The following is a 14,256-nucleotide window of genomic DNA, read 5'->3' as shown; positions in this document are numbered from 1 at the left end:
CAGTGTCAGAAAATACCTGGGTTTAAATCCTGCCTGTGCCACTAGTGAGCAGCTCAGTAAACCTGAGACAGCATATGCAGGCCAGTGCCATGCAATGGAATGTGGGAGGATGATGGAAATGTCCGTGTCCACACTGTCTAATGTGGTTGCCGCCAGCCCCAGGTGACTATCCAGTACTTGAAATGTGGCTAATGTGATAGATTTTTTTTTAACTCTATTTAATTAATTTAACTGAAATAGCCACATGACTAGTGGCTCTCATATAGGACAGAGCAAGTCAAGAAAATGAAGAACCCCTCCTCTTAGAGGATCACGGTGTTGTAACAGACATGAGACACCCTGACAAAAAGGCCCTACTGGTAAGCGATATCCTTTCCTAAAAGACTGTCTAAGCAGAGCACTGAGTGCATAATCTCAGGCACTCACCTTCCTGAGGAGGCCTGGCCTGCCTCACGCTGCTGTCACCTCCCAACACCAGATGCAACTCCACTTTTCCAGCACTGCCTGAGGATGCAACTGAGGCAGCCTGGTGTAAAGAAGTTTCCTTCTTCCTCTTGTTCTTTTGTCCTCACTGTGCTGATTAAACAAAATGACTACATTTTCAGAAACCCATTTTTAATTAAATACTTACATGACACTATTTGGTATTTCTTTAAGTTTTCAGACAGAAAATGTTTCTCATTTTTTCCAGGTACACTAATCATATCATTATGTAGCAAATGCTTTAAACTAAAGAGACAATCTACCTGTATGGATTAAAAATATATGAAGATAGGGGCCCCTCGTGGTACAGTCGGTTAAGTGTCTAACTCTTGATTTTGTCTCAGTTGATGATCTTTGGGTCATGAAATCAGGCTCTGTGCTTCGCATGCATCAGGCTCTGTGCTTCGCATAGATTCTGCTTGAGATTCTCTCTCTCTCTGCCCCCTCCCCTGGTTCATGTGCTCTCTCTCTAAAATAAAATTTTTTTTTTCAATGAAGATATCCATTTTCAGAAACACAGATCAAGCAGCACCAATTTTATTTTATAGCATTTATTGTAGTAAAAATTCCTCTTGTAAAACATGAGTGATTTTGGTCCATATCTTATTTTCCATTTGGCTTTAAAACATTTTACATTATTTACAAAATAAATTGCAATTTTTACAATTGATTGTACATAATTTTTTTGACCCTTGGAATATTACAGTTTCAAGTAACTAAAAAATAAACACCTGGCAGACTAAGTGTACTGAAAAGTACATATTGAACATACTTAATTACCACAGTAATTTAAAAGTCTTGATCTTTACATCTTAAGATTAAAATTCATTATCATGAAGTCATTCAAGAATCTCTGGAATTTCTCTATTATCCACAATGAGACTATGGATTATCCCTTCTTTCCGCTTCCCACTACTGACAGCCTTTATGTAACAGTCATGGTTCCCAACACTGAAGTGAGTTTCAGTCCCGTCATCTACAAACTCACCCTAGGCCAACAAAAGAAGGAGGAATTAGTGTTCCAGAAACATTTATCTTTGTCTAGAGTATCAACACCATCTAAAAAGGGTGGTATAATGAATATCTATTAGCTAAATGTTAGACTTAGGAAAATTAAAGTCAGAAGCTTGTATTGCTAAATGCTTTTCCATGTCTGCTGTGAACTGAACATTTCTTATTTGTACCCGCTTACTATCTTGAACAATCTTGAATTTCAGAGGGATAAAAAAGCCCTTATGTCTTATGGCTGTGTGTCTATAACATGCACTATGAGACAACACTGACTACTAAAGTACAAATGGGAAGCATGATTGCCAGCACTTACTTTGTACTGAGTCACTTGCTCTGTATCAAGAACAGTGTGTAAGCATTACTTCACTGAACCTTCTCCATAACCTGACAGCAGCATTATTACTCTCCTCACTGTACAGACCAGGGCATCGAGGCACGGAGTAGCAAAACAACCATCAGGAAGGGATAGAATGCTCTTAGCCCACTCTGAAAACCCAATTCCTCAGAATGCAAGGTGACTTACAGTAAAACACACAGATGACAAGACCAAGCACTACCTAAGCTCGCCCTGTTCTGTCTGCCACAGCAGCTACCAGCCGTGTGTGGCAGTCAAGCACTTGAAATGTGCTGAGTCTGAAATACCATGTGCTGCTTCAGTGAAAAACAGACACGGAGTGTGGAAGACTTAGAATGTAAAATAACTCTAAAAACTTTTAATATTGATGTTAAAGTATAATATTTTGGATATATATCTATGGCTCATATTATATTTTTACTGAACAGGAACTGAACAGGAGTTAATTTAGAGTAAAAAGATAGGGGCCAGGTAGTGCAGAGAAGAAAGGAAGAACAGGAGGGTTTGAGGATGAAAGTAGAATATGCCAGAAAACAAAGAAAGCACAACCAGGGTTAAAACTTGGCCACGAGCTTCCTGGCAGCTGGACCCGACCCAGGGAGGCCCCACAGCCATTACCCAGCCTGAGAGATCACAGGCCGCACGAGGAAGAGCTTTTTGAGCTGTGGGGAGAACCCAGCCCATAGCTCTTTACCAGAGGAGTACTGACACCACCACAAGACCCTGTGGGTGCAGAATTTGCTAGATACATAATCTTGGTCATGATGCTTTGAGATGGAAAGAAAAAGGAGGGGATAAACTGTAGCTCACGGGCAGCAAGAGCAGGGGAGCACCTACTGGGGAAGGCTGCCCACATGCGGAGCTGCAGAAACTACTCTGCAAATTCAGTTTGAGTTATAGTGAGGAGGCAACTCGGTTGTAAAGTGCTATTGTCCAAACACCTGTGGTTTCCTGCTAATTACTGAGGAACAAAGACATTGTGTAAGAACATGACTTTGAACTTCTTACTTATTTACAACCATATTCTTAATATCACAAAACATCTCTTTACACTTGCACTGGAGAATTCCTTGAGGGGGAGGGAACAGGATTCAAAACTGCCAATTTGGCATCTAGAGAATTCCAGGGAAGGAAGGAAAGGACAGGAAGGACCAGCAGGTGCCTGATCCATGCTAACGATAACGAAGCTATTCCATAGGGGCCATAAAACACTGAAGAGCTCTCCAAACCTCTCTGCATAAAAGAAGTCTGGATCAGTAGATTGAACCCAGAGAGCTCTAGATTTAAATCAGTAGATCTAACCCTGCTCAAGCTCTGGTGATGGATTCTGAGTGAACCCTGATTCAATAACCCTTCAAGAATTCAAACCAGGATTAAGAAAGAGAGAAGCATCTATTTTTGTAGCATTTGGTTTCTGGCATAGGCACTTCCTCAGAAGCAGACAGCCACAAGACCCAGCAGGCAGGTCCTAGATAGCAGCTGAACAAACTCATCCCAGACTTCCTGCCCTCCGAGCACTGCTCCTCACCTTCCTGCACCTATCCCAGATGGAGACAAGGGCAGCACTCACCATGGACAACTAGCTAAACCTGACTAGAGCAGAGTGGGTCCCATTATCTCTAGGCCTGGTGTTCATGTTGGAAGCCAGCATGAAAGGTGGGGACAGAGGAGAGTACCTCTGGCTTGCCAGCAGACTCCCCGGCCCTGGCAAATTTCCATCCAGGTACTGCAGCTCCCAGTCCCACACTCCATGCTTCCCTTGATGGTCTCCTCTGCTTCTGCTTGCTCCCTGTGCTATGCACACTGCTATTTCATTCTTGCTGAAATCACTCCAATAGTCATCCCACCCATGGCCATAGTGGTGCAAGCAGCTGCCAGCAAAGGCCAGACACTGTGGGGCTAGATGTGGATGTCATCATGCTTGGCCACAATGAGTGGGGTAGCCTCTGGGCACTGCTGGTCTATACATTCCACCTGTCTTCTGGGGTTGGTGACAGGGCCCTTTCCTATCTGCCTTTGTGTCATCTGACATGTGTATATTCCTCCTTTTTAAAAAACTCCACTTTTAGAAAAGTCCTATCTGCTTTGAGGGTATGGTGTAAAGCCTTCCTATTTCAAGCATGACCCGTGGGGCAACATATAGCATTGGTACCAGGGGAAATGTTAGAATTTGTATTTTAACAAGATCCCACATGATTCCTACACATGCAGGTTTGAGGAGCTGTGGAATGAAGCCCAACCTTAACTTGGACAAACACAGGAGGATGCCAACCTCTGTGGGGCAGTTTTTGATGGATGGATGTGTGAATTCCTTTTAGGACAGAGCCTGGTGCAGGAGAGGAAAGGCAGCATGTGAGCTGGGGTCAGCTCTCAACAGAAGGTGTTTCCAACCCCTCCCTGCCCCAGGTGCTCTCCTGGAAAGGTCTCCAGAATTTGGAGTCAGGAGTACTTCATCTCTTTCTTGTTCTTAACCTAGAGGACCTTGGTTAATTATCAATCTCCATCATTAGGAAACGCAGCAACATTTCAGCAGCAACCCTTACCCGTGGCACTAAGAGTAATCAAAGGGTCAACTTACTGCTGTCTCCATTCTTTTACCATTGCACCATACATCCATAGTGTCTTTTTCTGTAAAAGTAACAATAACAAAAGTTATAATCTATGATTCAGACATAAAATTAACTCTATTATTTTAAAAGAAGTTTGATATACTGGACTTCTAAAACTCTATTAACTTTTCATGGCTTTCCAATTTTTCTAAATTTGAAGAAACTGTTTACTCTTGGTTCACAAAATAAAAATGAAACAAAATAATCTTTTAAGAAATGATCAGAGCCTCGGTACAAATGGGTGAAGCCCTGTTGAACAAAATAAACACTGCAACACACACTTCAGGATTAAGGATGCACAGAAATGAGTATGAGGAGGGCCCTCACCACAGACTGTTGTCAGTGACCAGATAATCCCCCAATGCCTTGCACAAAGAGCCCAGTGGATGATGGCGCAAAGAGGTCACCAAGAAAGGCTGCGACAGGGTTCATGTAGGATGGACAGCATACAGGCTTAGAAATCTAACCTTAAATTTCCTACTGGAGGGCCCAATAATCTCTATTCATTTTTGCGATGATTTCATTTTGGGGGAAAATTTTTGGATCATAAGGAAAAACACAGGCATCCCTGCTGGACTGTGCAGACTCTGTGGAGCAAACTGCTACCATGAGCCACCTGAGCATTAGTTTAGGTGTCAGGGCTCGCTTTGGGAGGCATATGTATGTATGCAAGTGTGCAAGGACACGTGTGCATTTTGGGGGAGGATCCCCAGATCCAAGTGTAAATATCAGTGTTCTGGTGGGTGGCGGGGGAGAAGATTGTACTCATCAAGCAGCCACAAGATGAGCTGTGGGCATTATAAGAAGCTTAGAATCGGGACCTGTGTGCATGTGAGAAGCCTGGGGGTCAAAAACTTGCCTGCGGGTCACAGTTGAGGTGCCAGGCAGGGGCTTCATTCTAACAGCCTATCTATTCCAGGAACACAGTCTAGTAGGGACTCTTTTCTCCTCACACCTTGAGAAGGGAGCCTCAGAGAACAGAGATAGGCCTTTGAGCGGGGCTAAAGGGGAGAGAGGCCGAGGGGCCCAGGAGATGTGGGCCATGGTTGCCCTAGTGGCAGCCTGGGGTGCAGGGGCAGGGGCGCATATCAATGGCAGCAGCTGTAGGGAAACTGAGCTCGTCCCAACACCTGAGCAGAGGATATACTGCTGAAGTAAACCATGATGGTGGTGAAGAATGGAATTTATACTGAACTCTGACCTTCTATAAAGCTATTATTAATGTGCCTCTGAAGAAATCTAACCCAGAAGACAAAAGAGAAAATTGCAATACATTTAACTATGTAAAAGTAAAAAATATTCCTACATCATTTAAGAAAACACATATGTGCATAAGCAAAGTCATACAATAAATGACAAAGTGGAAAAAAATAAGCAAAGCTCACAGCACAGACAAAAGTTTAATCTTACTAACATAGAGACTCTGAGTAATCAACAAGAAAAATACCAACAACCCAAAAGAAAGTAGGTCAAAGGACATGAAGATGCATTATCAGGAAAGAAAAACAAAAGGACCTCAAATGTGAAAAGCTGTTCAACTTCACTTAATTTTGAAAAAGGCAAATAAAAACAACTCTGAAATATCATTTTTCATGTAGCAGAATATTAAAAAAAATTTAAGATCTGACAACATGTTCAGCTGGAGAACCTGTGAAGAAATGGGTACTGGGAGCACAAAACAGTAAAAACACCAGGAGGGGCAATGTTTGACAAACATCATGTGCCTCTTGATATAATAAAACTATAGTCTTGCAAAAAAAAAAAAAAAAATTAAACCTAAATTTGACCAATTCTTCAGTCAACTACCAATGTATGGGAAACAGAGAAGAGGGACTGCCTGGCTGGCTCAGTTGATAGAGCATGTGACTCTTGACCTTGGGTTGTAAGTTCAAATCCCACTTTGGGTGCAGAAATTACTTAAAAATAAAAACTATAAATGATAAATATTTTAAAAAAAAGAAAAAGAAAAAGAAAAAGAAAGAGAAACATCACAGAAGTGCTATCAACAAAATCCAGACCACAGGAAACTCTTCAAGACAAATTGATCTAGTTCCTTCAATAAATAAGCTATATAGGAGTTTCTGGGTTTTTTTTTTTTTTTCCAACTATGTGCATTTAATTACTGAATAAACATTTTTTTTAAGTTTATTTAAGTGATTTCTATACCCAGTGTGGGACTTGAACTCATGACCCTGAGATTAAGAGTCATGTGCTCCACCAACTGAGCCAGCCAGTAATCCAAACATTTTTCACTTTTTAAAGAAAATATTTATTTATTTATTTGAGAGAGAATGAGGAAACTGAGCAGGAGACAGAGGGATAAAGAATCTGAAGCAGACTCTGCAATGAGCACAGAGCGCAACACGGGGCTTGATCCTGACCAATGGTGAGATCATGACCTGAGCTGAAACCAAGAGTCAGAGGCTTAACCAACTGAACTACCTAGATGCCCCCACATTTTTCATTCTCAAAAAAATTTTTTTAAAAGAACATGGTAGCATTTGAATAGACTGTAGACTCCTTAAGGCATGGACAACATCTCTTTTTCTACTGCATACTACAGTATGCTAACTGGTATTTAGCAGGTATGCAATATTATCTAAATAAATGAATCAGTGAATTACTGAGATAATCCAAATGGTCTTAACTTTAGTGATATGAGAAGCAGGAAATACGGGAGTACCAGAAGAGAGAAAAGATAGCAACTTGTAAATATTTATTTTATAGGCCCAGTAGAAACAACATAGATAGCGATCTGTAACAGCAGAGCTTAGCTTAAAGATCAATGGCTTATTACTCTTTATTTTGTAATCTACTTTATCTGGACTTTGACAACTTTGAGGTGTTACAGTACTAAACTGTTTGCTACCTAGAGAAAAATTCCTTTGTTACTGATCAATCTTCAATTTCTACTGTCTCTAAACATCATTTTAAAGAGAAGTATCAATAATGACAATAATATAAATATCAATAATAAATAATAATACATCATTATTTCTTTTTTTAAACCTGTTTATAGTCCTCAAATCTATCACTACAAAATCTGGCTCTCATATAAATCAGTCATTTAAATGAATACTTCGTTCATATGGTACATCAGAAATACACCTACGCATACTTACACTCTCTCTACGCAAAGCTCCTATAAAGGGTCTGGATAGTTGGGGGAACTAATAAACAACCACCATAAAAAGCCAATAAATTCTGCAGAAATAGCGCTCACTTACCCAACACAACTCGAAAGTCCTCACCATCCAAACGTAATACCCAAGTATTGGTGGTTTTTGACCTGTTCTCCATATACTTCTTGAGACTTTTCCCATTAATTTCCAGAGTATATTCATATGCAAATCCACTGACAGCATCTATATTTATGGTTGCTTTTGTCTTTGCAGCTCCAACGCAGAAGGTTTCTTTGCCCACTAGTTTGAACATCCATTCTTTTCTTATCTCTTCCTAAGCAACAAAATATGAAAGTTAAAAACACACAAATGGAAGAAAACTTAATATTTAGCTTTAGAAATGCTGTAATTAAAGTGAGTAAATAGCAATGTTATTTAGATGTAATTTTATTACTTCATGATTCAAATATTTTAGAAAATAAAAGCACTTGAAGTTTAAATGTTACACTCTATGAACTCTATAACTCTTATTAGTTTTCTTTGTCCAGTAACATGATCCAGGCCCAAATATAAAGATAATCAATGTAAGAGAAAAGCCTTGAATTACATACGAAGAATCTATGTTAACAAATTCAAGCTTCTATGTATGCCATAATCTACAAAGTAATCCATGTTTTCCTACCTTCCCATCTACATATACCACTCGTTTGCCTGATGTGGTTCCATGTTCAAACTCGATCTTATGGACTCCATCACTTAAAGCGACATCCCAAACGGCTACGAGATCTGTCATTTTTTCCAGGCTATAAGGAGGGCTAAGGGAATAAAATAAAGCAATTACAATAGGCCAAAAGCAGTAAGAATATAACAAATAAATCTTTCCAAGATGAAAATACCGGATTTTTTTAAAGCCCTAAAATTACAAGATACTAAAGTGACAGTACCTAAGAATTTCTACTCACAGTACATATAACTATCTTCTCCTTCTCCCTCTTACTCTTTCTTTAAGATGAAACTACTATATATGGATATATAGTCGGATAATTCTAAACAAAGTCACCTTAATATTAATAGGATTAAGAACCTATCCAGGATAGCATTCTAAGCTGGGCTACAGAAGAGTGCTTGGAAAGGTCAATAAAAAGTCTCTACTTCTTCCCTACATCCCCATTTAAAAAGCACAGTATTTAATTCTGGTATTTCTTTTTCAGATCCATTCACTCCAAAACAGGAACTCCCCAAACCTTTCATACTTAAACCCGTTAGGATTCATTTTAACAAAAACAGTTCTAATTTATTATACTGAGAAGAGAAGTCATAGAAGAAATGTCCTATCACAAAAGAAAAAAAAATGTATGGAAAATGGTAATTCTTGTCTTTATTACCATAATCTTATTTAGAAAATAAAGGATTTTTGCCATAATACTTTATCTGGCACAACTTAAATACATACTTTTGTTATTAATATAAAATATATAATATTTATGTCTATGCCCAGCATGAGTACATATATATATTATGTAATACCTATATACAGACTATATTTGAGCCTGCTCTCTTAACTACATCTTACTCTTTACTCACTCTAATATTGTTTGTGTATTCTACATCAGAAATGGTAAGTGGATTTTACATCATCTTGAAGTGATTGCTGAGAACTTGGGGCTAACACAGATTTGGAGACCTTACATCCAGGCCCCATGGGAAAAGATGTGTGCCATTAGCGGCCACCTCCATTCCAGGTGTTTACTACCCTGCTCTTAGTCACAGAAAAGCAAAACCATCTTGCAATCTGCAAGTTTAAAAAATGTGTCCTTAACAAAGTAGACTGGATAAATAATACCTAAGTGATTAAAACAATCCTGAAAGTTTGAAGAGCTAATTTTATTGCCACGCAAGACATTTACCTTTCATCATCTTCAAAGATAGGACTGTCATCTCCAGATGCCATGGATGGCAAAATAGTCTTTAATCCAATTAGCAGGCAGGAAAGAAAAAAGCAGAATTGCAGCAAAGAAATACTGAGAGCAACAAAGAGGACATCTGCAAAGGGTTTTTTTCTAAGTTTGCAATCCATTTCTCAAATTGCATGCAGTTTCTGATGAAACAGCTTATACATACAATAGAATTGCAATCTCTAGTTGTCAGGAAAAGAAATTAAGTCATGCAAATTGGCCAATCATATTTTTCCCTGTTATAAATTTATAACTTCCTAAAACTAGAGAACAGACTCTAGTTTATTTCAAATATGATACCACATCAGAGCTGCAAGAGACCTAGAGACCCAGTCCTCTGGGTCCCATGCTTCTCAAAGTGAGGTATAAGAAGCCTCAAGGGTATGAGGCAGTGGGTCAGGGAAAACATAAAACTCCAGGATAAACAGTATACATCTTCGGGAAGCATTGATGTTACACGGTGGTAAAAAATTTAAAATGCAATCCTAATATTCAATTTTAGAAGGCTATATATTATGGTAGAATATATAATTAAAAAAATATTTTAGAAGCACCTGTCTGGCTCAGTTGTAGAGCACATGACTTTGATATTGGTGTTGTGAGTTCAATCCCTATGTTGGGGATAGAGCTTACTTAACTAAAAAAATAAGTAAAAAATTAAAAAAAAATTTGTAGATACCTTCAAAGAAATTATTGGTTTGCAGGAAGCCACCAAGGATATGCTAGATCACTTTCGAACAGCAAACTTAATTTACCCATTTACCTAAGCCCTCTTACTTTACTAGTGCCAATAATGAATCCACAAAATTATGTGGTTTGCTCAGGTCACTAGTAGGGCCTGAGCCAGACTAAAGCCCAGTACTCCCATGCAATTACCTCAGAATTAACTGGGGTGTAATATTAATTAAATTTTACTAAAATCAGAAGCACACTTATATTCATTCACACATGCATAGGAAACCCTCCATGTTTGGAGATTTGGGATTAACAGCTGTATCCTTGCCAAACCTACTGAAAAATAACTTCAACTATTTTTTGCTCTCCGGATCTACTCTGGCCTGGCCTTCTCCCTATAGATGTCCAAGTGTGCACTCTCCTTGTAAAAAATGGGAGATTGCCAGACTTCTTTAGCTGGAAACAGCCAGAAGCCACAAACTGTTTTTAAAAAGATGTTAAAGAAGGGATTAACATTGATAAAAGCAATCCAGCAGCACAGAAAAGATGAAAATTTTAGAATAAAAATTAAAAACTCAAATACTTTGTACCTAAAATAAATCCCTGTTTTGAGAGCACTTTACAAATTTGTGAATTTTTCTAATCTTAGGAAGCCCTAGGGTATCTCCTGTGAAAGTGGAGGGTATCCTGCAACTATAAAAGCAAAGAGAATACGCAGCAACAAAGGAAGCCAAATAGCATAATATAAATTTGGATAAGCCATCTTTTGCAAATCAGAGTGGGTTTAGGGGTATCTTCATATTTTGCTTTATAACTTTTAGAGACCCTAGAAAGTTTAGTAATTCACTATTCAAACTTGAAAGAATTGCTCAGTTTTCCATTATAATGAACTTCAATATTATCATACTACAATAAGGCATGGTATCATCTTAATTATAATAACTTTTCATATATAATATAAAAGACAACACAACAAATTAGAAGGGAAGTGAGAAATCAAGATCACATTTATTTCTTGAAAATTTTCCCTAAATCATCAACATTCATTCATATATTCATTTATTTATGGAGTATCTATCTAAAGTGCTGAAAAGTTTTAGAAATAGTGATGGCTACACAAAATTGTGGTTGTACTTAATCCCACTGAACTGTACACTTAAAGACAGTTAAAATGGCAAATTTTATGTGATATGTATTTCACAACTTAAAAAAATAATATTGTAATATACAAAAAGACATTGAATTATATACTTTAAATGGGTGAATTGTATGTATGTGAACTACACCTCAACAAAGTTGTTTAAAAAAAGGAAAGATCCAAGTGCCCTGCTGGTAGTGTTTCTTGGAATGCGACCATTATCTATAACCAAAAGATGATCACAACTGTCCTTGTCTGCAATATCTACCTCACTGATCTGAAAAATGAGAAATACCTGTCACACATCTTCAAGTTACAAACTGGACTTAATAAACACATGTCATACTCTAAATTCATTCACCATGTTAACAGTCACTTACGTGCCAGGCACTGAATTGGACACTAAGCTTAGTGAGAGGCCGTAGAGACCAAAAGATGATTATGACACAGCCATGGGACAGTCCTTGTAATGGGAAGAAGTAAAGGACAGAATGGACCCCCAGAGAAAGGATCCCAGCCCTACCAAATAGGTGGGAAGGCCAGAGAAGACTCTGGTTTAAAACTTGAGAGAAAGGAATTAATCCACTGTCATTTTTTTTTTTTTTTAAGATTTTATTTCTTTATTTGACAGAGAGAGGCAGGCAGAGAGAGAAGAGGAAGCAGGCCCCCTGCTGAGCAGAGAGCCCGATGCGGGGCTCGATCCCAGAACCCTGGGATCATGACCTGAGCCGAAGGCAGAGGCTTTACATCACTGAGCCATCCAGGTGCTCCTCCACTGTCATTCTTAAACTCTTACACATATACTTAATTTTCAGGATCAAGTGACCAAATTGAAAAATGATCATTATAAAGAAAACCCCCTCTATTTTAGCACAAAATTTTAAAAATGTAAATGAAGGGGTGTCTGGGTAGCTCAGTCAATTAAGCATCCAACTTTTTTTTTTTTTAAGACTTTTATTTTATTTATTTGACAGACAGACTTCACAAGTAGGCAGAAAGGCAGGCAGAGAGGAAGGGAAGCAGGCTCCCTGCCGAGCAGAGAGCCCTATGTTGGGCTGGATCCCAGGATCCTGGGATCATGAACTGAGCCAAAGGTGGAGGCTTTAACCCACTGAGCCACCCAGGCACCCCAAGCATCCAACTCTTGATCTCAATTCAGGCCTTGATCTCGGGGTGGTGAGTCCAAGTCCTGCTTTGGACTCCATGCTGGGCATGAAAACTACTTTAAAAATAACAATAACATAAAAATAAAATGAATTTTAAAACAAAAATGTAAGTGGAAAGGATGGAAAAACAAATTCCATTTATTTCCACTGATGAGGATGATGTCACTCACTTGAAACTTTTTTACATGTCTCGGAAGAAAGCTTTTTGAGTAACTAGGCATCAGCATTATCTTTTTTAAAATCTCTTCCCTAGCAGTTCAACGGTCAGTTTCAGAGTAAGACCTAACTATTAAGACGTTTCTACTCTTCATCGAAACCATCTTGCCCTTAACTTGGGTTTAACCGTCCTTGGGGCTGTTTACGGTCTGTCCAAGCTAAACCCAAGTCCGTTTTAAATATTACTAAGATATTCATAGTTCCCATTTCAGCAAAAGCTCTAGGTAAGGCCAGCCACAAAGTCAGTCTTCAACAAATAGGTGTTGACTCTGTGCGTCCAGACCCATGGGAAGCATTGGGACCTCCAGCAAAGTGCGTCAGGAAGCTTCAGGAGCCAGGTGTCCCCAAAGGCTACCGGAGGTACAAGAACCGGTAACTTGGGCACCTGGGTGGCTCAGTGGGTTGGGCCCCTGCCTTCGGCTCAAGTCATGATCTCAGGGTCCTGGGATCGAGTCCCACATCAGGCTCCCTGCTGAGCAGGGAGCCTGCTTCCCTTCCTCTCTCTCTGCCTACTTGTGATCTCTCTGTCAAATAAATAAAATCTTAAAAAAAAAAAAAAAAAAAACCCCAAACCGGTAACTTTTCTGAGGAGCATTTTTACCCCGTAAACCACAAGCCTTACAACAGATCCACTCTAAACAAATCATGCTCAACACACCAGACATAACAGTGCTCAAGGAATTGCTTTCCGTATTGGCTACCCACTGCAAACCACGTTCACCAGCAGGGAGGGAATCCACCAAGTCAGTCGCAGTGCGGTCACTAAGACACTGCACGGCCAGCCTGGGCTAGGCCCTGCGGAGGGACGCTGCGCTCAACCTGGCGCACACGAGCGCAGCCCAGGAAGGCCCAAAGATCGCACAAAAACACGTGAAGCCACGGGGAGCTGCGCGAGCCGCACGCTTAGGTAAAGGAGCCGAGTTACAGCACCTCACGACCTTGACTCCGCTGAGGCGTCCAGGAAAAAACGGCTGGAATAGTATTACCTTCAGGTCGCAGAGCCTGGCCAGGAAGGAGAGACCCCCAGGCTGCTCCCGCCCCCACAGTTCCCGCCTCTGCCTCCGCCCTGGGCCCGGCCGACAGAAAACTCCCGAACACCCCGGTGCCTCACCCTCCCGGCTCACGGTCCGCGTAGACACCACCCACCGCTCGCGGCGCCCGCCGCCGCCGCCGCCGCCGCCGCCGGGAGATGGCCGCAGCCGCGCTACAGCGGGGACGCCGGGGCTGGGCGCAGGGGCTTCTGGGGCCCGACCCGGGGCCTCCCCACCTGCGCCGCGGGGCTTACCTGGCCGCCGGGCACCACGGCAGGTTCTGTGCCACGGAGCGCGCGGGTTCCGGCTCCGCCACCCGGGCCGCGTGGCCTTGCTCCCCTCGCCGAGAACCGGGCGCCTCCTCCTCGGAAGCTGAAAGCTCGGCCGCCGCCAGTTGCGAGCGCGCCGACTCTGTGGCGCTTCAGGTCCCCTGAGGTGCCCAGCGCTGGCCGCCACCCGCCTCCGAGCGCCGAGCGCCGCGGACGCAACCCCCGC

At 41.0% G+C, this 14,256-nt stretch overlaps 1 protein-coding gene across 8 annotated transcripts; it reads right to left on the bottom strand.

Moving 5' to 3' along the window:
• Nucleotides 1-1,004: 1,004 nt before the first annotated feature.
• FAIM (Fas apoptotic inhibitory molecule) lies at nt 1,005-14,167 on the bottom strand. 8 transcript variants are annotated; one of them, XM_059162756.1, is made up of 6 exons: nt 14,016-14,160; nt 9,488-9,546; nt 8,263-8,395; nt 7,686-7,914; nt 4,428-4,477; nt 1,005-1,472 (listed from the first exon to the last, which is right to left on the bottom strand). In XM_059162756.1, exons 2-6 carry the CDS (start codon nt 9,529-9,531, stop codon nt 1,323-1,325), a joined length of 606 nt encoding a protein of 201 aa, XP_059018739.1. In that variant the 5' UTR covers nt 9,532-9,546; nt 14,016-14,160; the 3' UTR covers nt 1,005-1,322. The 8 variants fall into 8 exon arrangements, with proteins under 8 accessions (XP_059018739.1, XP_059018740.1, XP_059018742.1 ...); XM_059162757.1 differs by lacking the exon at nt 14,016-14,160 and adding an exon at nt 13,842-13,927; XM_059162759.1 differs by lacking the exon at nt 14,016-14,160 and adding an exon at nt 13,717-13,738.
• Nucleotides 14,168-14,256: the final 89 nt, after the last annotated feature.

The sequence above is a fragment of the Mustela lutreola genome, chromosome 2 (assembly GCF_030435805.1).
Source record: "Mustela lutreola isolate mMusLut2 chromosome 2, mMusLut2.pri, whole genome shotgun sequence".
In the NCBI taxonomy this organism is placed as follows: domain Eukaryota; kingdom Metazoa; phylum Chordata; class Mammalia; order Carnivora; family Mustelidae; genus Mustela; species Mustela lutreola.
Note: the sequence above shows the minus strand (reverse complement) of the source record. Positions and strands in the feature narration are given on the sequence as shown.